This window comes from Drosophila simulans, chromosome 2R (assembly GCF_016746395.2).
Source record: "Drosophila simulans strain w501 chromosome 2R, Prin_Dsim_3.1, whole genome shotgun sequence".
Taxonomy (NCBI): domain Eukaryota; kingdom Metazoa; phylum Arthropoda; class Insecta; order Diptera; family Drosophilidae; genus Drosophila; species Drosophila simulans.
The window spans coordinates 18,525,662-18,550,350 of NC_052521.2; the positions used below are offsets into that span (position 1 = coordinate 18,525,662).

General features: G+C 44.9%; 1 protein-coding gene across 1 annotated transcript; it reads right to left on the reverse strand.

Moving 5' to 3' along the window:
• Positions 1 to 24,689, reverse strand: LOC6735560 (BMP-binding endothelial regulator protein). The gene is made up of 7 exons (XM_016181444.3): positions 23,748 to 24,689; positions 11,703 to 12,008; positions 8,833 to 8,921; positions 4,175 to 4,268; positions 3,888 to 4,070; positions 2,941 to 3,153; positions 1 to 2,571 (listed from the first exon to the last, which is right to left on the reverse strand). Exons 2-7 carry the CDS (start codon positions 11,881 to 11,883, stop codon positions 1,076 to 1,078), a joined length of 2,256 nt encoding a protein of 751 aa, XP_016028897.1. The 5' UTR covers positions 11,884 to 12,008; positions 23,748 to 24,689; the 3' UTR covers positions 1 to 1,075.

Genomic DNA, 24,689 nt, shown 5'->3' on the forward strand with positions numbered 1-24,689 from the left:
TAATTTTTTTTCATATATTTTAATTTGATTTCATCCACTTGCATTTGTTGCGTTGGTTTTTGTTTTGTTTTTTTTTTGTTTTTTTTCTTCATCTTTTGGGTATTCAAATATATCGTAAACTTACAGTTCCAGCCATACAAGTAGTATATAAAGAGTTATTATAGTACATTACATTAACATTAAACTTTAAACTTTAAACTTTAAACTTGATTAATTTGTAGAATCGAAAAATGGCAAAGAGCTGTCTCCCCTTTCCGCCGGTTAGGTGCATAATTAGCTGGCGATAGTTGTATAAATATTAACACAGTTTGGATAAAAGTTGGTTACGTTTGCAATTTGAGATAAGCGGAATTTCGAGTTGGTTAAGTAGGCTTGAGTTCTAGGGATGCGCTGGGCTCGTTCAAGTTTCAACTAAGCAAAAATACTGTTGTGCAATTCTCATAGTAGTTGGGTAGGTCCTCATCCTCGTCCTTTCTAGAGCTTAAATTTTAAGCAAACATTATCAAGTACTTTCGCTAGGACTGCGTTAAGTTCTAAGTACACTTAGCTAAAGCTTAGCTTAGGTTTAGTCATACTCGTAGTTATAGTTATAGTTATAGTTTAGTTTTTAGATCAGTTTAGTTTAGCGCAGCGACGAAACACACATACAGTAGTACAAATACAAATACAAATACAAAACAGGCACACAAACAACAGGCTCTCCGGATAAAACTCCATTACTAAAGCTAAAATAAATAAAACTTAGGCTACACAAAAATGGCGACAGTATGAGTTTCGATGCTATATGCTATGTGTGTGTGTGTGTCTGAATACCATATATGTACGCATATATATCCGGACTATCTATATCTGCCTACTCCAGAGGACGTTCAGCTTAATACTGTGGCCTGGCTGTCATGGGAGCGAATTCAACTAGGTTTTCCCCACGCTCTCCCGCACTTTTGGGGGCCTCTAAAAGTATGCTATGGATGGCGGCCCCCACTGCGAGAGTGTCTGTGTGGATGGGCGTGCTCATGAATGTGAGTGTGTGTGTGTAGTAACTAAATGGGTAACTAAGGTTAAACGGACGACTAACTTAGTGGAGGGGCGGCGGCGTGCGATCCGGCGCACGCGGATAGAGGAAACTGCTGGGCACATGCTTCAGGATGAACTCCTTCTGCAGCTGATCCTTGTCCAGACCGTTGTGGCCCTGCCTGTCCAGCTGGTTGTGGCCACCCGGCTTGTGCCGCCCCTTCTGGCCCTGTTTGCTCCGCTGCTGCTGCTCCTGCTGCAGCTGCAGTCGCAGCTGGTGGTTCTTCTGTCGCCGACCCTTCATCCGGCTGAAACTGGGATCGCCGTAGAACTGATTGCCCTTGAAGCTGGACAACGTGGCATTGCGACGCCAGCCTGCGGGGCAATTGGTGGCGCTCCTCCAGTCCGGCAGCTGTACTCCGAGTCGCCGGCACTCGTGTGCGTACGCCGCAAAGCTGTCGCAGTGACAGTCGCCCGATGGACACTCACACACGTCCATCCGGCAAGCGGCCTTGTAGTTCTCCGGATTCAGCCGCTCGTTGCACTCGCCGAAGAGCGCGGGAACACTCAGTGGGTGGCAGTAGAAGTTCGATTTGCGCTTGTCGCAGGTGGGCGTGGCAGCCAGGAATTCACGCTTCCGGGAACAGGACTTGGGGCCACCCACCTTCCAGGAATTGGCAAAGTGCCAGACCTCGTCGTCCCCGTGGCTCCGTCCATCCTTCCCCGTGAGATCGTCCCGCGAACTGCCGTTGAAGTTGCCACACAGACCACACAGTCTTTTCTTGAATTTCGCCGGCACCGAAACCTGCAGGAAGCCAGCTCCATTCCACTCCAGAGTCAAGCCCATTTCCGATCTCAGCATCACCGCTCCTCCGTCGGCCAAGCGCTCAATCGTCACGTTCTGGCCACCGGCTACAACGAAGTAGGGCAACGTTACCCTGGTTCCATTCACCTTGACCCGCATTCGCTGGCCGAGATTGACCTTCAAGTTTCGCAGACTTAGGGTCACCGTTTTGGCCCAGCTGGCACGTCGCGTGCCGCGTCCCTCGTTCGTCAGCCGGATGTGGAAGGTTTTGCCCATACAGTCGGACGCCAGGAGGTACTTGCAGCTGCCCTGGAAGCTGAAGAACTTGCCGTCGAAGGTGCGGAAGTGCGGATCCCCGAAGACGGTGCACGTTCCGGCCGTCTCCACGCACCGCTTGCAGCATTCCCCTGGCGGCTGCTTCAGCTCCTCGTTCGCCCGGCACTTGACCGCCGGACAGCGCATCTGGGCACACCGGATGGTTCCACCATTGCATCGGCAGCTGCGACACGGTCCCATGTCCCACGTCTCGTTGTTCTGGTACACAATCCCATCCAAGCTGCACTCGCTCCGCACTTCGGCCACCGCGCAACGTGGGCAGCAGCCATCCGGCTCCTGGAATTCGGGAGCGCACTCCAAGATCGGGCAGGTGGGTCGCTGGCACACGGAGGTGCCGTTCAGGCAGGTGCAGTTCGTACACCTGTCCGGCATAAACTGCGTCTTCTCGGGGTAAACGCTTTTGTTGAAGAGGCATTTGCCTGGCAAAAGAAAAATGAATATATACATATATTTAGTTTATATTATCATACAATAAGATTTAAGTACTTTAATTTCTAAATATCTAATAATATCTAAAATACTTCGAATTAATGAGAATTAGTCAAAAGTAAAAATATTTATTTTTGGTATTCTGTATACCTGTGCATATATATATCATGTCTTTATAAATAAACCGCTAATATATCACGCTTTTTTAAAAATTATTTTTGGAATTTATTGCTTTGTTAATTGTATTTTTTAAGTCCCTCAGTTTTTCGTTTGCATAAAATTCTTAAATAAAATGATACACCTAAAGAGAAATATAAACCAAGATGTTGAAATATTAACTATTACCCATGACAACTCACCTGGAACAGGTAGAAAACTGTGGTTCTGCGGGCAGCGCGGACAGCACTCGTCCGGACGCTTGATCTGCTTGGACATGGGACACGGGAGCACCGGGCAGGTCTTCTTGGAGCAGGTCAACTGCGTCCCGCGGCACTGGCAGACCAGACAGCGGTCGTCGATGGAGGCGTCCACCTCGTGGCCCTCGGCCACCGTCTGTCCGTTGATCTTGCAACCTGAAAGCGACATGGCAATCCCATCAGATATTAGATATAAGACACTAGACACTAGACATTAGACATTAGACATCAGACATTAGCCACCAGAAACTTATGATTTAGTTGGGTTTGATTTGCTTGGCCACGGGCCAAGAAATTTTCCACAAGGCGAAACGGGTTTCCAAGCGGCATCTAACGCATTTGCATAGGCAGCGTCATAGGAGGGCCCCCAGATTCGATGTGTTGCTTTTGTTTGCTCAGCCGCGAACGCAATGCGAATATGCGGGGCGACATTGTCGCCTTAATAGACAATTTAAAGCCCATAAATAAGCGGAGCCAACAATAACAGCCACGTCGCGGAGAACAGATCAAAACAGATCAACGGATCTGAGCAGCAGATCACCGGAGATTTGATCGCGGCAGATGGGGCCCATGAATAAATCATTTTGGTAATAGAGACATAAATATGCTGGCACTATCTGCGATGATCTACTTTGCGTTGGGCAATGCCTATAGGCCTTCTTTTTCCTCTGGCCATTATGAATTTCGAAAGATTTTAACATATTTTATGCTGCACTGGGCATACCCGTTGGTAGAGCATCGCAGCAACGTCTGTCCATCTGGACGGGCTCTCTATTGTCTAACGATTATGAGGCATTAGCCGAATCTTTGGCTAATTTTAGTGAGTGATGCTACTGGGGACGCGGACTGGTCTCTGGTCTGGATCTAATCGAGTTGGCCAAAAGACTTACCTTGACAGGTGGGACAGCATTCGCCCGGTCGTGGTGGCTGTAACTGGTTGTTGTCGCACTGCGAGTAGCACTTCTGGATCGTCTCGGTGACCACGGTGGCCACGCACTTGTACGTCTTGCAGGGATCCTCGGGATCGCTCCACTCCGAGCCACTCTCATACGACATGCCACGAAAAGAGCAACCTGGGGAATGACACAAACGTAGATAAATCAATGCTTCTTTAATAACTTGCTTTTATCTAGGGTATCTCACAACTATAATATGGAAAGGATATACATTGACTTACCCTTGCACCTGCGGCAGCAAGTTCCATTCGACTTATCCAGAATGTAACAGTCGTTGACTGGTGGACAAGTATCTCGGCAATTCACGAATCCGTTCTGTAAATATGAAATGAAGCACATTGCATTAGTGTTAGAATAGAGTTGTTTTATCCGTGCCACGGGTCGTATGAGCAATGTGCACAAATGCGCTCAGCCAAGTGAAAGATGCAGCCGAGCTGATGATGATTGGCCAGTGCACAACTGTCTCCACCTTCGCACCCATAAAACACACCTCCACCTGATTTACAGCCCAGCAATTGCTTTCGAAATTGCAATTGCTCAATGAAGCTTTGAACTCTGACCTTCAGTGCAATTGACTTTGGGCGTGGTGGCGATTGGCTTGACTTGTACTTCATTCGGGGTTACCTAATAGCTAGCGAGGAATATAAGGGATTTCCCTTCGCTTTTGAATTGCTTTGAGTTTGTTCTCTGTGAGTCAAGTTGGTGGAAAATGAGCTGGGATTATGCAAAGTCGTCTAATTTATGCTGCAGTAATTTATCCTTAAGACCAACAGCCCCGCGCCCTCTTTGCAGCTCGTTAGTTGATCCCTCGGCTGATTGCCTGCCCACAGGTAAGCGGCACCAAATCGGCTCAGATATACATATATACATATATTTATATGCGCGTATCTATGCATCTGGATTTTCTAGCCATTTGGCTGTGTTAACGACATGCTGACAGCTGCAGCGGGGCGCATTGCAATTGATGTCGATCATAAGTCAAACTGTTGCAACTTGGCCGGCTTGTGCAATTGCTATTGCGATTGCCGTTGCTGTTGGTGTTGCCTTTAACTTTAACCCTTGAGTGGAGGCAGTGGAACAGCTGCTGGCTGTGACAGGTTAAAGCCAGATTGAGATTCCGATTCAGATTCAGATCCAGCCGGTGCCGTAATAATAGAGCTCGAGTCGAAGCCGGAGCCGCCACTAATTGTAAATGTATCTATAAATCTAGATAGATGTCGACCAAAAACAGGCAAAATATTTCACTAATTTGTATGCAGTTGCTCTGAACAATGTGTGGAGTATTCGCGTATCTGTGTGTGTCTATAATTTAGTGCAAGCAAACCAGATTGGATCTCAATTTGGATGGGGCCGCAACGTGCAAAATTTGCAATTGTTATGAAAATGAAAATCTCGAGAGTCTCGGCCGCAGTCGCGGTCCCTGGCTGCGAGATGTTTATCATCGTATTAGTTTTAATGGCAGTTGTTAGTTGGAATTTTAATGGCACTTTAGTGCGGCATTGTCGTAACTCCCCCATCCCCATCTCTACCCCTTTCCACACGAAAAACAAAATGATCTGAAGTAAAGGTCGAGCTGATTTTCGAACTAACTGGTATCGTTGTCTTCAGTTCCTTCTGAAATTCCACAACTATATTTTGTAATAAACAAAACTGTTAAGTAATTAAAAAATTCTGCGACTATTGTTCTCAGTGCATTTCTTGAAATGCAGTAAGCTGACAGATTGAATATCACCGTAATCGCTCGTCGTATCTCACGGATCAAAGTTCACGTGCTCTCGAAATCCGTCCAGAGTTTCGACCTGATCTCGGCCAAGTCGCATCCAGCTGTTTATGCTTCGGAATTCTTTCTTTCTAATCGGGAACCGGTATAGAAATATGCCCAGCCAACATGAAAGTCGAGGCATTTTTCTGCGAAAGATTGCCAAAGCCAAAGGCGCCACGATGGCAACCCGAGCTGCTGCTAAGTAGCAGTGGATGATGGTGAGTGGTGGGCATGGATGTTGTTGTTTTCGATCTTGCCCAGCGGCAGTCGACGGCAGCAACAACAAGCTCGGTGGGTCCGAGTGTGCGAGAGTGTGTTTGCCACAGTGGCAGAACCACATTTGCAAACGGCCTCTAACGACCTTGCGTTTGACAAAACATGATCGGTTTTAACACCGTCTCTGTCTCCATCGCCATCTCTCTTTCTGCTGGCCATCTCGGAGTTTAGTTGGCCAGCTTGGAGGCGAGTCTGCCGCTCTAGACGCGGAGTGAATATGGTAATGGCAGTCTTGTGGTTTTATGGTCATGTGTATTTTGTCACTTGTGGGCTACGGCTCAAATTGGCATCGGAATTGGACTTGGCATCGGAATCGGAATCGAAATTCGCTTTGGGCCTCGAACGGTTTGCCCAAGAATTTGCAGGAATGGAAAGGAGTTGGCAGACCTGTATGAAAATATTTGGCCAAATCTGGTTTGCCCGTGCTCTAGAATTCCATATTGGCAAGAGTGAATTTATTTAGTCAAAGTTATGCACACTAAAAGAGCTCTAATGATTCCAATTTGCTGATTTGCCCCTGGCGATCGTAAATCCCTTATTAATATTAATACAGAAGTGAAGTAAAAATGCTATAAATAATCCCACTTCCACTATAACTTTGTACATTTTGCATTAATATTAATTCCCAGCGTCTAGTTAATATTTATCAATCACCGACTGTGTCCTCTAATCACATGTTTACCCATTTCCAGCGTACAAGAATTTAATTTGCAAATCCACATAAAAGTCCTGCGCAAGGGTATCCTCTCCGTGCCGAAAATCGTTTAAATCATAAGCCATTAAGCGCGAATTCAGCGGATTCAGCATAATATTCGCATAAAGCGGAAATTTGTGTCCTTTTCGGTGAGGGGAAGGAGTAACATTTCCTCTGAATTTCCCTGACGATTTCCAAGTCCTTTCTATGCATATATGTATGTTTATTTAGACAATAAACGCGCGTCGTAAAGTTTCGACTTAAATGGCTGGTTATTCCCAGACAGATTTACATTACGGGAGCCCAGTAAGCGAGCATTATTTATCGGCTTTATGTGTTCAAGCCCCGATCCCGATTACAGCTTAACGCCTTGCACGCTCCACTGGCCGGCAGCGTTTCGACTTGGGGCCTTAAGAGAAATCGAATTTAAGAGAAATCGCCTCGAACACCACGGGTCGAATTCGATTTCATGAACTTTTAATGCGTCCGCGCGACGAATCCCCAGCGCGTGCGACAGAGATGCAGAGATGCGCGGAAAGAGACGGTTATATACCGTTGGCGCCTTCCCAGTAAGGTGGCGCCAGTATCGTATCTTTTTTTGCGGCTTTTGCTTTTTTTTTTTGCTCCCCCCGCTGATTTTGCTGCTGCTTTTTAATTTCGGTTACGCCCACTTGACGACGACGACAGCGGCAACAATGGAAATAATAACAACAACAACGCAGCGAAGCTCAGCCGCAGGCGAAAAAAGATTCAGCGCCGATCGATCGAATCGATCGATCGGTTGGATCGCTTGGATCGCATGGATCGTTTCGAGCTTGGATCGCTGCGATTGATCGGTCGGCGCCAGCCTGAACGCTTGCCGCTCAAATTGGAGCAGCGGCGTTTAGCAGCGCTTAGCGCTAAATTAGCAGCAGGTTCACGACAGCAATACAGTGAAAGAATTCTGGGGATACAACTATATTAAACTAAACTTAACCAAGTCATTAAATTAAGTACATCTTAGCCACAAGTGGTCGAATGTAATAACTTAGGAATAAGCTCAATATCAAACTCTATTGAATTTGAATTCATTCTACAATTTCTACATATTTTCGCTGCGTGTTGACAACCCTGCCCGCATCCCCTTCCACCTCCAGCCACCTCCACCTGTGCCCCTTTCGACCACTCTCTTTTCATCGATCAGACAGATGAGCACGCGCTCGCTTAATGACGACACGAAGCCGCCGTTTGAGCCGCGACAGAAAGGGAAAGAGATGGCGGGCTGCTGGGTGAAAGAGAGGGGCTGATCGGCTGCTGGCGACGAAAAATCACGGCGGCGGCGCCAAGTGTTTGTCAAACGATCGAGTGCCGAGATCGAATACCCTTGCCAATGCCGATGCCCGTGGTGCCCGTGGTGCCCGTGATACCCGTCCCACACGGCGGATGACGGCGCGAAACCCGTTTGACGACCTTGGATCATAAAAAATTCACCAGAGGGAAAGAGAGAGAGAGAGGGAGAGAGAGAGAGGGACGCAGACTGGCAAGAGGAAGAGGCGAAGCCAAACAAATGCAAACATACTCAAACATTCCGACAGATTCCGGCAAATATCTTCAGCTGCTTCACACTCTTTTCCTGCTACACAGAGCATTATTTCAGGCCATAGACACTATAATATTTCATTTGTGTTTTAGAAATAATGAAACTTAAAGAACAGTCTAACTTAAAGCCTTGTTTAATTTGTTCAAACTTCTTCGCCTCACAACTAAACCAAATGGTCGAGTGTCGACTGGTAATCTGCTTGAAATATTCCAAGCATTTTCGGTATTTTTCATTTTGGCAGGCCGCAAGGATGTTGCTGCAATGACAAGAGTCTGAATGTCCTGCTGGCTGGACACTGGCGTCGTCCCATGCTGAGAGCGAGACAGATAGAGGCGAGAAAGGGCGGGAAGAAGCGGCGAGTACAAGAGATTTATTTTAGCAAGCGTGTTTATGCTATTTCATTTCGTTTCATTTCGCTTTAAGTGACTTTTATCGAGGCCAAAAAGCAGCTCCACTCGCCAACTTGGCAAGGATCTGTGGAGCCTTTAAGAAGGGAGGGGAGTGGGGGGCAAGCGGAGTCGGTATAAATGCGATATTAAAGTGGCAAGCAATTCTCGAGTCGACTCACCTGGCATTCGCACTTGAAGCAGGTGAAAATCTGCGGCTGGTTCTTCAGTTGGACTTCTTCTCCCTCATTCGAACAGGATTGCCGGACGCCTGCAAAAGATAATTGGAGCTTGGATTAATGATGTGCCTATGTGGAGTGGGCTTAGGTAGTGAGTATAGTGAGTATTAGTGAGCATAGTGCACTCCCGAACCCCGACCACGACCTCGACCCCACCTACGGCATTTCCTGCCTCTGACGTTGACTCTTGATGCAATAATACCAAACAAACACAAACAAGACGATTCATTGCATGTACAAGCGCCGGAAATTGCCCACCGACCGAGATCTTATCCGACCACGTGACCCAAAATGGACTCGCCCTCACCCACCGCACCTCGTCCACTTGCGCATCTCAATCTGATCTCCCTCTGCAGGTCAATGAGATTAGGCCCCTGGATTTATGTACATATATGTGTGTGTGTGTGTACAAGCGTGTTTACTCTACACGGTGAAAAATTGTATCAAGGATATGTGCTCCTATGCAGAAATATAGATATCTTTTTCGTTCGAGTTCTTGGTGATCTTTACAGATTATATGTTGTATCTTACACAAATAAGTATATTTTTTATATTTATAAGCAAATTCTAACTATTTATCTGACTATATATATCATATCTATACATATGACTATATATATATCAGTATTTTCCTCAGTGTAAGTACCCTTCTGCCTCAATCTGTTGTAGTTGCCACTTTGTTTGCTTTTTACCTTCTCCCTTTTGGTGGCGCTTAAGTCAAAAGTAGCCAAGCGTTGCATGTTAAACATGTTGCCCCAACAACAATAATAACAATAACAACAACAACAACAATCATAACAATGGGGCAAGAAAAGGTAAACGGAAACGTCGAGGTAGAGCGAGACGGAAAGGCAGGTAACTTATTGCGGGAGTGAGGGAGTGGGAGAGACACGATCCGAGCAGGCTGAGCGCGCTCTTCTTCTTCTTCCTCCTCCTAAAATGCGAGGACCACCTGCAATGTGCTGATAAACACACACAGACACACACTTCCTCCCTCTCGCTCTCACCCGCTGTTAAGGGCAATAAATGAAGACGCCGGCGCTACACATAAAAAAAATGTGTGTTATTACTTTAAATTTCTTACTTTTAAATGTTGTTTATGAACTCTAATGTTATAACAAGCGACATCTGTTAAATATGCAGATCTTTAGAAAGAACAAAATTGGGAATATTTAATAATTTATCAGAGAATTGAAAATTTTATATTTGACCCCTAGATTATTCTTGGTGTAACCGAGCCACCTTCTGGTTCTCCACGACTCCATCTTCCTGGGTCTTGGGATCTCTGTGGGCGGCTTTAGGACTTTGTTTTATTCTGGGTTATTATCGAGGTTCCTCCTACTTGATCGCCGCCCCTGTCCCTGCCCCTCCCCCAGAAACAATCTGTGTAATTTGGTCGCTTGTTTGTTTTTGGTTCGCTTTGTTCTTTGATTCTGGACCTCGGATGATTGTTGTTTTTGGTCCACCCTTTCCTGTTATTTGATTGTGTCCTGCTGATTTCCCACTGCTTTGCCCCGCAGCACTACAACGGTTTTTTTTTCCATTTTCAAAATCAATTGGAAATTTCCTCTGTCGAAATAAAAAACAAATATCATGTTCGCCGCCGGGAGACTTTCTACATTCCTTTCTCTTTTCGACTAGAACAGTTAATGAACTTGGTTCAAGTAACCCGATATCGGCATTGCAATATATCTAATTTATTCGCTTTTTATTTACATTTAACACACTCGAAAACCCATAAAAAAGCCCACTCAAATTGTGTTTTTTAGAGGAGCGCAGACGAAAACAGCGAATATAAAATCGTTCCAGTGTTGGCGACACAGACGGCGCTTGAATATGCTCAGTCAGTAGCTAATGCCGCTGACCACCCCCTCGATTAGAGCCGCCCCCTCCCCCCTCCACACCATTAACAAACGCTCGCCGATTAATCACAGTCGCCGATTAAGCGCCAGTGAATTGAAGGTGAAGGGCAGCAGGGAGGGGTTAAAGGGGAGTGCTGGGGGTGGTGGGGCTGAGAGGAGCGGGAGACGGAGCCACGTGTTCACATAGAACTAAAAGTGTACATTTCAAACTTTTATAGTTAAAAAAAATCTTGAAAAAAAGAATTTTCGAAAGTTCTTAAATCTTCAATCTGAATTTTCTATCTGCAGCCTTTACTCTCAGCTGTTTTTAGTTACATGCTGAGGTACACCTTTGGATTTCTTTAAACTATGAATTTGAATTACTGACATATATTTTTACTTGGAGATTTTTTTGTGATAGATTTGCAATTAATATAAAAAACAACGCCAGGTGAAAGGCTGAGAAGCCAGGCTGACTCAGCTGAAAATCGTAAAATAGTTCCGTAGAAAAGCGATCGAAATAACTCTATAACCGATCATATTGCTTGGCAGTTAAAGCTGTTATAAGCTCGTAAAAATCAGCTAAAATCCGTGATTCATAGTCATAAGCTGCAGTAAGTCTGGCAAGCCGCTTAGATCTACACATTTTTGGAATATGGTTTTCAAGCGGCCTGGAATGTTGATCTTCGTCAAGGTTAGTTGAAAGTTTTATGATCGGATCGGGTTCGAAATTTATGGCCAAAAAAAAGTGATAACACAATTATCAAATTAGAAATGATCTTCAAATGATAGTGAAAGTACTTTTTTCGAGTATAGAAAAAATTTAGGGAATTTTACTTTTTTGAAACAGGAAAACCTTTTCAAATATGCATTGCTAATGTCTGTTCAATACCAAAAGTATCTAAGAAATACGATTAAACTAGTTAGCTATCTTTAAGTGTAAGTATCTACAAACTACTTGATGGCACTCACCTGATAGACTATCTCCCGCCCCGGCGTCCACTGTTCGTCCTTGCAGCAGGGCCAGCAGGACTGCGATGAGGATCAGGAGCTGGTTGCGTGGGCGAAATCCCGGGTGGCGCCGCCTTGGCGCCGATGATTTTCGAGGCTGCTGCGCAGGAAATTTCCACTGGCCACTTGATTGGCAACACATTTTCACAATCGATCGATATTCGCGGAAATCTCTATTAGTTTTTCCTCTGCGCACTTCTCGTTAAATGCTCGGCTCTCCGAATTATTATTCTTTGTTGCTGTGGCTGCGGCTCGCGTGAATTATGACTGGAAAGAAATTGTGTTTGGGTGGAGAAAGATCACGATCAAGCCGGTTAGTTTAAAAATAACAGCGCAGCGGGCGAAAATAGATTTGTTTGGATATTCTGCAGGTGTCTTGTACCAATTTGTACCTACAACTTTGTTGTTCAAATTAAATTTAGAACCGATTTGTGTTTGTCAGCGTGCCAGTGTGGGTGTGGATGTGTGTGTCTCTGTGCAACAACTGGTGTTCAATTTTCAAATTTGTGGAGAGTGCAAAACACTTGCCGCCCAGGTTGAAAGATTTCGGCCAGTGCAGTAAATCATCCCGTTTTGGGTTTTATGACTCCTGCCCTGCCCGGAACCCAAGATGCGTCCATATACATGGATAGAGATAGCGGCGCCGTTGGAATTCTGCGAATCATCAGAGCAGCCCTCGCCACGCCTCTTTTTGGGAGGTGTTAAGACAACCTGGACATTATTAGTTTTGCGCTTTATGGGTGCGTATATCCGTGTATCTAAACGTATTTGTATCTACATGTGTGTGTATCCGTCGGGTTGCGCGTGTTGGTGGCTCAGGTAACAACAGATACGAGCCTTATGTGAGGTGGCTCTTTGTTCGAATACTGGCGGATCATAAAAATGTTAATGATCTTTGACGGGCTGGCGCCAGCCAGGGAATATTGTAATGCTTGTTTGAGTTATAATTAATTTCGATGGCGCATAATATTTTATTATTTGTCTTGGACCAGCACAGCGCCGTGATTTTCGCCAACGATGTTGCTGTTGTTCAGCCTCCCTCTGTGGGTTATTTGTTTTCTTGTTTGATGTTTTATTGATTTGTGGCCGCTTCAAAGTGGCGCCAAGCAAACGCCGAACGCACCAAATGCGGATACAAATCTCTGTGAATCACTAAGCGCTAATCCCAATCCCCGGCCTAATCCCCAGACCCAGGGCTCGATTCCCAATCGGAGATCGGGTGACACACCCAGCGGCGATCGGGAGCGCTTCGAAAGAGAGATTGGATTGGACGGCCCAAATCGGTGCTTGACCTAACAAATGTCAGCGGCATGCGAACAAGTGTTTATATATATATGGGATGGGATGCTTATGGAACTGTGGATACCCTATGAAAACATCCTGGGTTACTATGCAGATATATCTCAATATGATATATAGAACAAGTTTTATTCACGTGATTGGACCTATTTCTTCAAGTTCTGGCGAACTTGGCGTGTTTACTCCCGATGTACCCCCATTCATTGATATTTGTCACACTCGCCGACCTGATAAGACCTAAGCTCACACTGGACTATATACGTACGTAAGTATTAAGACCTCTGAATAATATGTTAATTTCTGCACTTGATAACGGAGCACACACAGGCGAGGATTGGCGAGTGCAGCGGTTGACTACGTGACGATCGCTTCCAAGTGGTGCGATTAGGTGCAATTTGTCAGGCGTCAGTTGACAAGGACAATGCAAATCAAAAGTGGGAAGTACTCTATATATAGAGTGTAGTTGCCATTCGTTACAGCACTACACATTATTTCATCTGGCTGTTTCTGGGAAGTGGGCTCTTTGTTCGAGCACAAGAATTAGATGACTTTGACAAAGTGGCGGAGGCCTCTAAATTAATCGCCATCGAGTACTTTCTGCGCTGCGGAAGAAGCGAGTCGCAGTTTTCAGTTTTTCTCGCCGATTATGTAACTGTGAGCTTCAATGTCGCCGTGGTTTCCCCATCGCCTCCATTGAAGAGCACTCTTCATCTTCTGCCATTCCAAATACGATTCTTGATTTTGGTCAAGGGTCCGCGAAGCTCGAGAGTTGATTTCAATTGGATCGCCTGGGTTCTCGGCTTATCGTGTGTGGGTTCATTGTTCATATTTTAATGCCCATGGCGATGGTGATCGTGCCACATGTGTGCAGTGTACGCAATTTCAAAATCGCCAAATCAGTTGGTCTTTCAAGCGCGGGGTTAATGTGCGATTGAGTGAATGAGTTGAGAAATCTGAGAAGTCGGATGCCGCGCGACTGGAACTGCGGCCTTAACTTGATCCCAAAATAGCCGATCGATCGCAGCAATAGTGGGAATTAGCAGGGCACCTAATTTGAGGTCCAGTTCCTAAGATCTATGTAATGTGTGTAATTGTGGCCCAATCGGGCGGCATTACATGACTCAGACTCAGACTTAGACGGCGACGGCGACGGCGACGGCGATGTCGTGCCAATTAAAGTGCCCGCCGGCCAAGGGCCAGTGATTATGGGCTGGCTGGCTGGCTGGATGGGGTTTCTAATGGTTCCCGACATGGCGTCAACCCAACCGACAAGGCCAGGGCAATTAACCGAGCTCGGGGTTGCACTTGAGCTGCAGAAAATTGGTTAGGGTTCTGTTCTGCCCGGTTCAGGCCCTAAGTTCTGGCTTTTCGACTCCCCAAAAGGGTTACGCATGGCACGCAGACGGCGTCTAGACGGAGCCTCTAATGATCGGTGGTATAGCTATAGGTATGGGTATATGTATACTCCTCGCAGAAAGACCATCCTCCGTCTGCGGCCTTATCACACTCTCGCCATCGCGAATTCCACTTAAAAGCACTGAACGGCCCGGCCGGCCTGCCTCCTGCCAATTACCTTCGGAGTGGACCATGTCGCTGGCTTAATTCAATTAACAGCGGAATGCCAGCGACTTACAACCTACAGCCGCATGGCCATTAAGCCCCCAGATCAGTCGTAATCCCCCGCAAGCGGCGCCAAAATAAAAAAAGAGCCCGAGCGCCAGAGACTTTGGCAAATCATGCAAATTCCACGGGCCAACTACAAGACACGACTCCAGCCTCGATTCGGATAGCCGGATAGCGAGCTCCCCGCTGATTCCGATCGCCGCCTGGCAACTAATTTCAATGTATTTGCATATTGAAGTCTGTTTGCCACAACAATGAGATGGCTAAAAACGCACATTTGTCAAATGCCAGGCCCTTCGGGGCAAGACGCAGCTTTATTTGGTACAATTCCATCTGACAGAAACCGAAACCCAAACGAAAGCCCAAACCCAAAACCCAATCCCAAACCGATTACAGCTGCAGCCCAGCAGATGAAGACAAGGCCCATGACGTTGACGATTGCCCAAGACAATGGGCCAACAACAAGACGAGAGTTAACCAATTTCGAATGACGGGGAGTTCGGGAGGGGTAGCGAAAAAGAAACGAATGCACCGAACGACATAATAAAGTCACAAGCCAGACAAACGTATAAAAGCTAACAAAGCTATTAGCCATCATCATCATCATCATCGGCTTCATCGATGGGGCCCAGCCCAACTGCGGAGTGCCAGGACCACAGTGAAGACCGACCTCAAACTGGTCCTGTCTCCCACTCCCTCCGCCGATTTGCTCACTCCGGACCATCAATCCGATGGGGTAATGCGATTTTAATAGCGTTCGAATCATTGCCAAGCGAATGAAACAGAACAGAACTGAGTCGAGTCGAGCCGAGCCCAAATGTGCCGGAAGAAGTGCTCCATAAAAGTCACACATCATATGCTTTAATTAAATAAGTTTTCATACGAGAGTTTTCAATTGAAAAAAATTGATTTTGAAACATTCGTTTCCTTTATATTTATATATATTTCCTATCAAATTAACTTATCTATTTGCAATTTGTTTACAATAAGTGTTTGATTTAAGTTTATATTAAAAGCTGTTCTACCAAATATTATGTGAAGACTTGCTAATTAACTGAAATTTTTGATTGGGACAAGTTTTCTTTAACTGCCTTTTGAATTAAATAAATATTAAATATTTATATATATATATATATATATATATATATATATATATTATTACCCTGAAGTTGCCTGAAAATATTCATATCTTTAATAATGTCTAAAGTTGAATGTTCCTTAAAGTATAATAAATCAAGTGCATATGGCTCAATTAAAAATAGATATTGGGTAAAGCTAAATTAATATTAATTGCTTGATTGAAACAAGTTTTAATTAATAGTAGTTTAAATCGAGTTAGAAGACAGTTTTTGCAGTGGGAATATAAAAGCGTTAAGATCAAATGGAGACCCAAAGCTTCATTTCATTCAATTGCCCAATCTGGAAATGTTTGCAACCCAATACAAAAAAAAAAAAAATGTATATTCATAATTTGAAATCTACAAAATCTCTATTTATGGTTTTGTGGACATATTTCGATCATCTGTTTATTGCTCGGCCAATCAGCATAAGCCATTTAACTCGGTGCCGTTTTTGGGACCGCCACCAGATTACTCCAATCCGATCAGATCCGATCCCTCGCCGGCCGATTAGTCACCCCAGAATCTTGGCCGATTCCTGGCCATATAAGACCCATCGAAGTCTCTGCACGGAGTTGTCGTGGCCATGAATCATGGATCATATAAAGCGATTTTTATTATTCTTAACTGCTCATTGGGTTCGGTTCGGCTTGCAAATTATTAATAAACTCGGTTCAAATATGGTGGGGGACTTAATGGGCCAGGGGGGGCATGGGCGTTAGAGTGCCGGGTGCTGGCCTCTTGAAATTTGAGTATTATTAGCGAATTTACCGCAAAATCTATAAATAGCCGAACAGTACAATTAATTGATGCACAGACACAGCTTGGCATTGCGTGTGTGAGTATCTATGTACATATATATGTTTGGTACCAATTCACAGTAGTTCCCATTGTATGGGGAAAGCGGCCGAAAATACTTCTAGTTCAGGTAGACACTTGAAACTTAGCAAGTAGAAAATTCAAAATTATATGAAAAAATCAGCCAGATCGGAGCACTATACCATATAGCTGTCATATGAACGATCAGTTTGAAATTAAGTGTTAGTATGGATCGAATGGAAAATGGAAAGTATGGAAAAATCATCACCAGTACGAGACCGAGTACGTTAAGTGGATTAAGGATTTTTATTGATAATATAATATAATAATAATAAGGATATTATTTTTATTTTTATTTTTGTCCTATGGGGGGAAACACTGTGCAATCCAAAGTCGAACTTATTTGCAGAGCTAAAAATATGAGATCAAAACAACAACGTCAAATGAAATTCCAGACAATTTTTTATTGTGCAATTATTTAGGCGAAAGTTAATCAAAACACTACGTATACAAAATATTCGTTGCCTTCTTTTTGTTTTGTACGAAAGGAAACCGGATTTATTGGCCGAATATGAGGCTGTATAGCTGTAAACAATTTTTTAGAAACAACCAGCCAACGGACCAAACAAAAAACAGACAAAAAACAACAACAACAGCAAGCAACAAATTTGAGCAGACGATTTACGGGAATTCCAGCGAGTGACGTGCGGAACCCGATTTTATGATATTTTGGTTGTTGTTGTGAATTGGTAGCCGCTTCTGGCACATTTGTTTAACGACAATCTCCGAAAATGGCAGAAAAAATATACAAATTCTCGGGAACTGTTATCAAACATAACGATTTCTCAGATGAACCGGATAAACAGAAGTCTCACTTTTATTGAGTTTCATACATGTTATAGACACGACTTGATGGAATGTTCTTTATAAAAGGTTTCAGATTTTATGTTACTTCCAATCGATTCATCTAAAGTGCACTTATAAATTTGAAATTATTCGAAATATTAAGTGCAATTATGACTTGTGTGAAGGGTATTCCACCGTCGGCTATCAATCTGCACTATATTGCTTACAAGTTTCGCTTGATACAAGCAATCAAAATGGTTTTCACAGGCAAATTTATTGATTAGCACGCAAATGCGAATTGTTTGAATATTTTCAGCTCTGCTTTGTGGCCAAGACAATTCTGATGGCCGGGAGGGGTGTTGGCCGAAAGGGAGTTGAATGGCACAGGTGCCGGGGTTAACACTTGGGCGCCACAGCCAGTTCTGTTCTGTTCTGCTCGGTTCTGTGGCGATCCGTTCCATTTTGCTCGACTCGAAATGATTCTCCTGACGATATTTCGCTGTGTCGCTCCGTTCTGCTGCTGCTTGAAATTTGATATGGCCATAAAAAATATTACCTCTATATGCGGGCTGTGATGCGATCGGATGGGCCGTGCATATGGCATATGGCACACTACATTCCGCAGTCGTGATTCAGTTCGCCGCTGTAGTAGTCTAGACTTCCGTTTCTTCCTCTTCTTCGCGCGGCAGTTCGTTTCTAGAGTCTTTCGTTGTGAGTTCGTTGCCAGAGTCTTTCGTTCTGTGCGTCCGTGTTTCGTGTTTGAAGATCGGTTATCGGTTAATGTGTCTGTTAATTCACGTTGATGTGCCCATATATCTTGGCTCTACGATTTCAGTGCTCGACTGTGACATGCAATCACCGGGGAAAAAGGGGCACCGTGTGACAACTCTCGCAGCCCAGTGCAGTTGCACTTGATCAGCTTCGAGCGCTTTGATTGTCGGCTTGTTTATTTGTCGATTAGTTCGGTGTCGTGACGTTGAACCTGCCACAAAGACGGGCAGCAGTTGGCCCGTAGGTGCTAATTCAATTACGGCAACAATGCCAGTTCAAATCTTAGCTGTTCCAAATTCTGGTGACAAGTCGAAGCTAATAAACAGATCGATCTTTGACAGCGAAGAAGGACTATTTACCCTTCGTAGTGTTTACAAGCTAGTTAATAGTTTTTCCGTGACTTGAAGCGGAGTTTCCCTCAGTTTTCAAAGAAATACGGTCTTCTATCTCATAAGCATTCAGTTTGTTTTTTGCCTTTATTATTATTGACGTTCAGGAGTTGAGGCCTGCCAAACTCATATAAATTAGTCTGTTTATGATTGGAGTGCCGGAGCAGAAACATGAACGTCAGCGTTGATTTGAAATTAACATATGATTATCACAAATTTTGCTTCCATTTTTATGGGCATCTCAGTGTTTTGTTATCCTCCGTTTTTTTTACAAGTTTTCGTGGACTTTGCATAGGAAATACATAAATGCACATTAATACATTTACATACAAATGAGCGGAGCAGCGAGAAACTAAAAGCTTGGGGATTCTCTGTGCCATCTGCATAATTTGTGTGAAATTGCGACTACAAATTGCTCATCTAAACCCCCATCGCACTCGGACAAAAGATGGATATTGCAGCCCCGACTTCGGATTGCGGCTGGCGATTTGCGGGATTTATGGTCGGTGGAGCCAAGCGCCACACGAGCGCTGTTATCAAGGTGCTTTACTACTCCCATTACCAGCTCCCCCTGGTCGCGAACATATGGATATAGATAGCTTCATGCTGCTACGAGCTCGCATATGCGAGTATAGCACCGACAATTGAAATTGTTTGTTCTCGCGGCGAATTGCTGATTCCGCTGCCAAAACGCGGCCGACATTGTCGAATCGGACTGCCTGCCAGGCCAATGGGAATGAATGTTAGTAAATAAATAAATATTGTAAACAAATGTTCGTTTTTTGCTGGCTTGGCATATGTACAGCTGGCTGTTGCTGTGTTTGCTATTGCAACAAATGAGCTTGTCAAGTTAAATGGCACGCACCAAATGCTGTCAGCGAGGTTGCACACACACACACATGCACTGCCAGTGCCGCCATTTTGTCTGGCTGCACTGAGTAAATTGTTGCAATTGCTGACTGTAAATAACCCGAGCACAATGTGGCACAACACGGCGTATTAGTAATCTAGTTTATTTCTGCATGAGGCAGCGCAGCAGAAAGGGAAGTTGGGTGGTAGGTGAATAGAGGGTACTGGTACAAAGTCTGAAAACTTTGATTTCCCCGTTCCACATAAGTTTAAGTTTAGATCTGGAAGCTCTATTTATAAGTGAAATAACTTTGTGCCAAACTTGGTGGAAGGATTGTGTATCCTAGGGGAAAGAAAATCAATATATGTTAAAGCGAGCTGTTTATCTTTACAATGCGAATAACAAACTATGAGAGCTAAACTTGAAGTTTTACCAATATATTTATATCTTACATATATAACACTATTTACCCCCCATTCCAAAGTGTGCTTTATTACCCCTCGAAATACTCGACTAATCGCCAAAGTACACGCCGTTTAGTCTGGCACAACCAGAATGAGCAGATACGGATGGTGGAATACGGGGCAATTGTCTATTTTTAATATCTTATCGGAGGAATTTTTATTAGCCGTGTATTGTTCTGCAAATATTAATTAGTTTCTGTGATTGTACAACAAAAAGGGAAATTGCTCTGTGGCTCTTTGTGAGAGTGTGTGAGTGTGTGTGTGTGCGAGTGTTTGCGTTGCGTGTCATGGCGAAATTATCATTCTTTTGTTGGTGTGACGCAGAGAGTGGGTCCCCATACATCCACATCCCTTGACTGGATTCCCATGGAATCGCTATTGGGGGGGCTGGTGAAATTGCAATCGACAGACGCTGCGATGACGCATGCTTTTTCCCAGCAGCTTACGGGTGAGCTTGTGTGTGTGTGGGGTGCGTGCGTGTGGGCCTAGACATATGGCGACAAAGAGGCTGACGTCATAAGCTATCAATCTAACGGGGGAAATGGAAATGAAAATGGAAAACAGAGGCTGGCAGACGGAGAAACTACCCCCGAATGCGTGTGTCGAGACTTTGGACTTGGACCCACCAGTGCCTTTCGAAGCCCACCAGTAGTGGGCACTTGGGCACTTGGCCTGGCCCACTTTGCACAGCTGCAACATCTTGCCGCGGCAGACAGCTAGCAGCTAGCTGGCCGTGCGTGTCCCACGTGCGTGTCCCACAGCCCCACATCCCACGCAGTCAATTAAGAACGCGACTTGGCTATTGGGTTACACTTAAACTTCACTTCACTTCGCTCCGCCCGTTCGGTTTCGTTTTGTAGTCAGCATTTAAAATTATTTATTAGAAGCAACAGTCGGACAGGCGGTGTCACAAGGCGGGACGTTCGGGGGGCATTTGGCGCTAGGGGGGGCGTATCAAATGTTTTGCTTTTTGCTTCTCAGTCTTCTTTTTTCGCTCGCTCTTTGGTCTTCTGTTTTGGGTTTTGCCAAAACGAAACGAGCCAAGCCGGCTTGTTTAAAAAAGGGGGTTTTTGAAACGGGGGCTTTGAAGCGGGCGGGGGGCAGGAGGAGGGGCGCATACATGGGTGGCGAGGGGTGTCTCCTATATCGTCTGGCGCTTGGCGACAGCAATTTACCTTTAAGCGAATGCAAAAGTATGCGGAGAGCCGAAGAACAAGCGGCGGAAAAAGTAGTCGCAGCCACACAATTACCCCACTAGAAGAATTCTTCTCGTAGAACGGGAATCGGGATTGGAGAATGGGGATCGGGGAATGGGTTCTCTATAGCTGGACCATCTCTATAAATAAGTTAAAAGTCGCTGGCCGAACCAGCTGAACCATAAATCATAAGCAGACGCGCGAGTGTCGAGTTATTATGCGATCATATTTTAATTGGTGGATTATTATTATGCAGGCAGTGTTGCAGACCGCAGTCCCCCCTTCACCCCCGTCCACCCACCCCCCTCGACAGCATAATCAAGTGCAGCAAACAAACAAACAAAAACACCTGCAAAGCCACCAGTTGCACTGGCCGTTCGTCTCTCCAGGTGAGCGTGCGGATAGCAGATCGCTCGACTCGAGCGTCCCGTGTGTGGAGCAGAACCGAATCCCCCCAAGATTGCAGACCGCAGATCGCGGATCGCAGACCGCCTGGCTCTGCTGTGCTTGGACAGGTGCGTGAACGTGGCCAGCGGGAGCGAGAGAGAGTTGCAACCCGAATCGTACCCTAACGTATTCGAACAGGGAATACCCTGGAAAGCATGCTCTTGCAGAATGGGAGCTTCTAAGTCACTTGGAATCTGAGGACAAGTATTACTTAAAGGATCTAAGATAACGCAGAGAAAATTGTATTGGAAAATAAATCATTTTAAGAGTCGCTATTCTGTCGGCAAGTTACTAGATGCAAGTTAGTTATCATGCCTTTCTCAACCCCAAAAGATTCACTCCATTCAAAGGACTTTCTAACTTCAAAACTTGTAAAAACTACTTTCGTTCCCATCTTCATTCAAGAGTTGCCCAACTCGTGCTAAGCAAACAACATCATCCACTTCAATTACCCTTGATCCAAGGGTATAAACACATAGTTTTTTTTTTTGAAACCAAATTCACATGCAGTTCGTAGTTGTAGTTGCAGTTGTTATTGTTGATGTTGATGTTGGTCGGTGGACAGAAGGGGCAAACGAGTTGGCCCCGCCGCCTGTGTATGCCAGTTGTCAGTTGGCAAAACTGGTATGGTTGCATTTTTATTATAAAGCGAACAGAAACAACAACAAAAAGCGACACCTAGGCAGTACGGGAAAGTCCGTCCGTTTGTCTCTGCCACTGGAACTGAGGGTTGGGAGGATCGGGGATTGGTTTGGGTAGCTCAAGGATGGGAGGCTTGGGGACGCCGAATGGGAATGGGGACTGTCATCCATGGGCTGGTGTGTCGCCAGTTTAGCCCAGTACGCGAACTGCTAGTCAGACGTCTGTTCTATGGACGTTTCATGGACATGCCGGCGCACATTCGTATTAACCCATGTAGCATTGGCTTACTCCCTGCCCCGCCCCCAAACGTATCCCAATCCCAATCCCAATTGCAGTCCCCCCTGCAAAGAGCAGTTATTACCAGTGTTATTTACACAGAGATAAATGAAGAATGTGGCGAAAGAAAATACGTTACAACTTATAAGATATTAAGTATCAAAGATACAGTATGTTGTCTTGAAAATACGAAACAAAAGATAGTATATTTGATAAAACAAATAGAAGTACCTGGATGTATTACTTAAATAATATTTCTTTCTGTGCATACTTTATTGGCTCTTATGTTTGCGTTTCGGTTTGTGTCTTCATTGCCCCAGGAGTCGTAATTTGTTTTGGTGTCCTTCTGGCAGACTGTCCTCCTAATGAGCCAGTTTATTGTATTCCCCATTTGTGGCCCCGTCCACCAACCGATGGCACTTTTTATGGCTCGATGAGGGTAATACAGGAAATGGCCTGCGATTAGCTTAGTGACAATTCTCGCTGCAATTGGAGTTTCGGCTGAAGTTGCAAGTTGCCGTTGCAGCAGCAGCAGCTGCAGCAGTGATTTATCAGCTTTGCAGCCTGACAGTTGGCCAGCTTATATATCTATATATCACCTGGTGATATTTGACACATCGTTACTAATTGGTTAAACAATATGTATCACCGCTGACTCATGCCCGGCAACAGATAAGGTGTTCTGTGCTCATGCACCCGATCTGCGGCACTTTGTTTAATCGCTCACTTAGTTGGTGGCTGTTAAGCGGCTTAAAGTCGCTCTACACACTCGAAACGCTCACTTAGAACGCCTCAATGGTTTTCGAATTGGATTTATTAGGCTGTCGGGCAATTAAAGCCAACTGTGATTTCCGCCATACAAAATGCTATGCAAATGTTCTCAATTAAATGCCGGACACTCAAACATATGTTTGCTTATTCGCCACTCGATCGGCTTTTGATTTCGATTTTACAACTTTTAATGCTCGGCAGTAATCAATTCGAAGGAAATCAAGAGAGCGGCGAGAGCGAGTGCCAAATGTGATAATAGAAACCAAACAATTAAACAATTTTCGCAAAATGTTGAAACAACAAAGGCAGATAGCACACACGTTCGCAGATACACACAGATAAGTGAAATGTTTATATGTTTCGCATTATAATAAAACAAAATCGCACTTGGCATTATAGCAACAAAGAATCGGGGAATCTCGGAATCAGGGAATCGGGGAATCAGGGAGAGGCAAAGATTAATTACAAAGGAAAAAGTAAAGACGCAAAGTTTACCCGTAATTACACTTCCAGATTTCCAGATGAGGTGCTTCTACTGCTGCTGCTGCTGCTGGTGGCAAGAAATCGGCGGAATCGAAAATTAATTATGCTTGACATGTTGCCAGCGATCATCAGTTGGCCTCTTGTTGTTGCTGTGGTCGTCCAGTTGTTGCTGTTGTTGCTGCCACTCGAACCGATATAAATCGCATTTTCAATTGCCTGGGCTTGGGTCTATTTTTTACTTGTATTACTTTTTTACGTATGTATTTCCACGCGAAAAAGAGAGGCCACACCGCGTTGGAAAGAGACGAAGCACTTAGAACTCACTGGCGCATAATTTATTTGAGCCGGCGCGCGCCTTTCATTTCAATTCCCATTTCCATTTCCATTTCGATTTACATTTGCATTTCAATTTCAATTTGATTGCGAGTACTTCGATTCGCTTGCCACAGATTACGCATACGCCACGTTGTGTGCGCGCTGTCAAAGGTTCAATTTCGCGCCGTGCCGCAATTGCAATTCGCATTCAATTCAATGCAATTCAATGAAATTGCGCGCCAATTCGCCGGACCCACTGGAAAACGCTGCCAGCCAGTGTCGGTGGAAAACGACGCATTAGCTCACGCAGAAAATCAGAATAACAGAAAGTCGCACAAGTCGGAATATCAGAAAATCAAGCTAAGCCCCGCATTAAGCTTCAGAGTCGCGTTGATAACAAGCTTCAAATTCGTTTATGTTGTTTTCTATTTGAATTGCGTTCGGACTGCGTATTTTATAGCGATCGTCGTCGCGTGTGAATCGTCGAACGTGAAAATCGCGCGCGAGTTTTCCCCTTTTTGTTCGGCTGAGGGATTTTCCTGGCCAGCAATTAACAATTTCGAGCCACTCTCGAGCGCTTCTGGAAAACCGCACCGCTCGCGTGCGCAGCTAAAGTTGAACTGAGCACTGAAGGCGGAA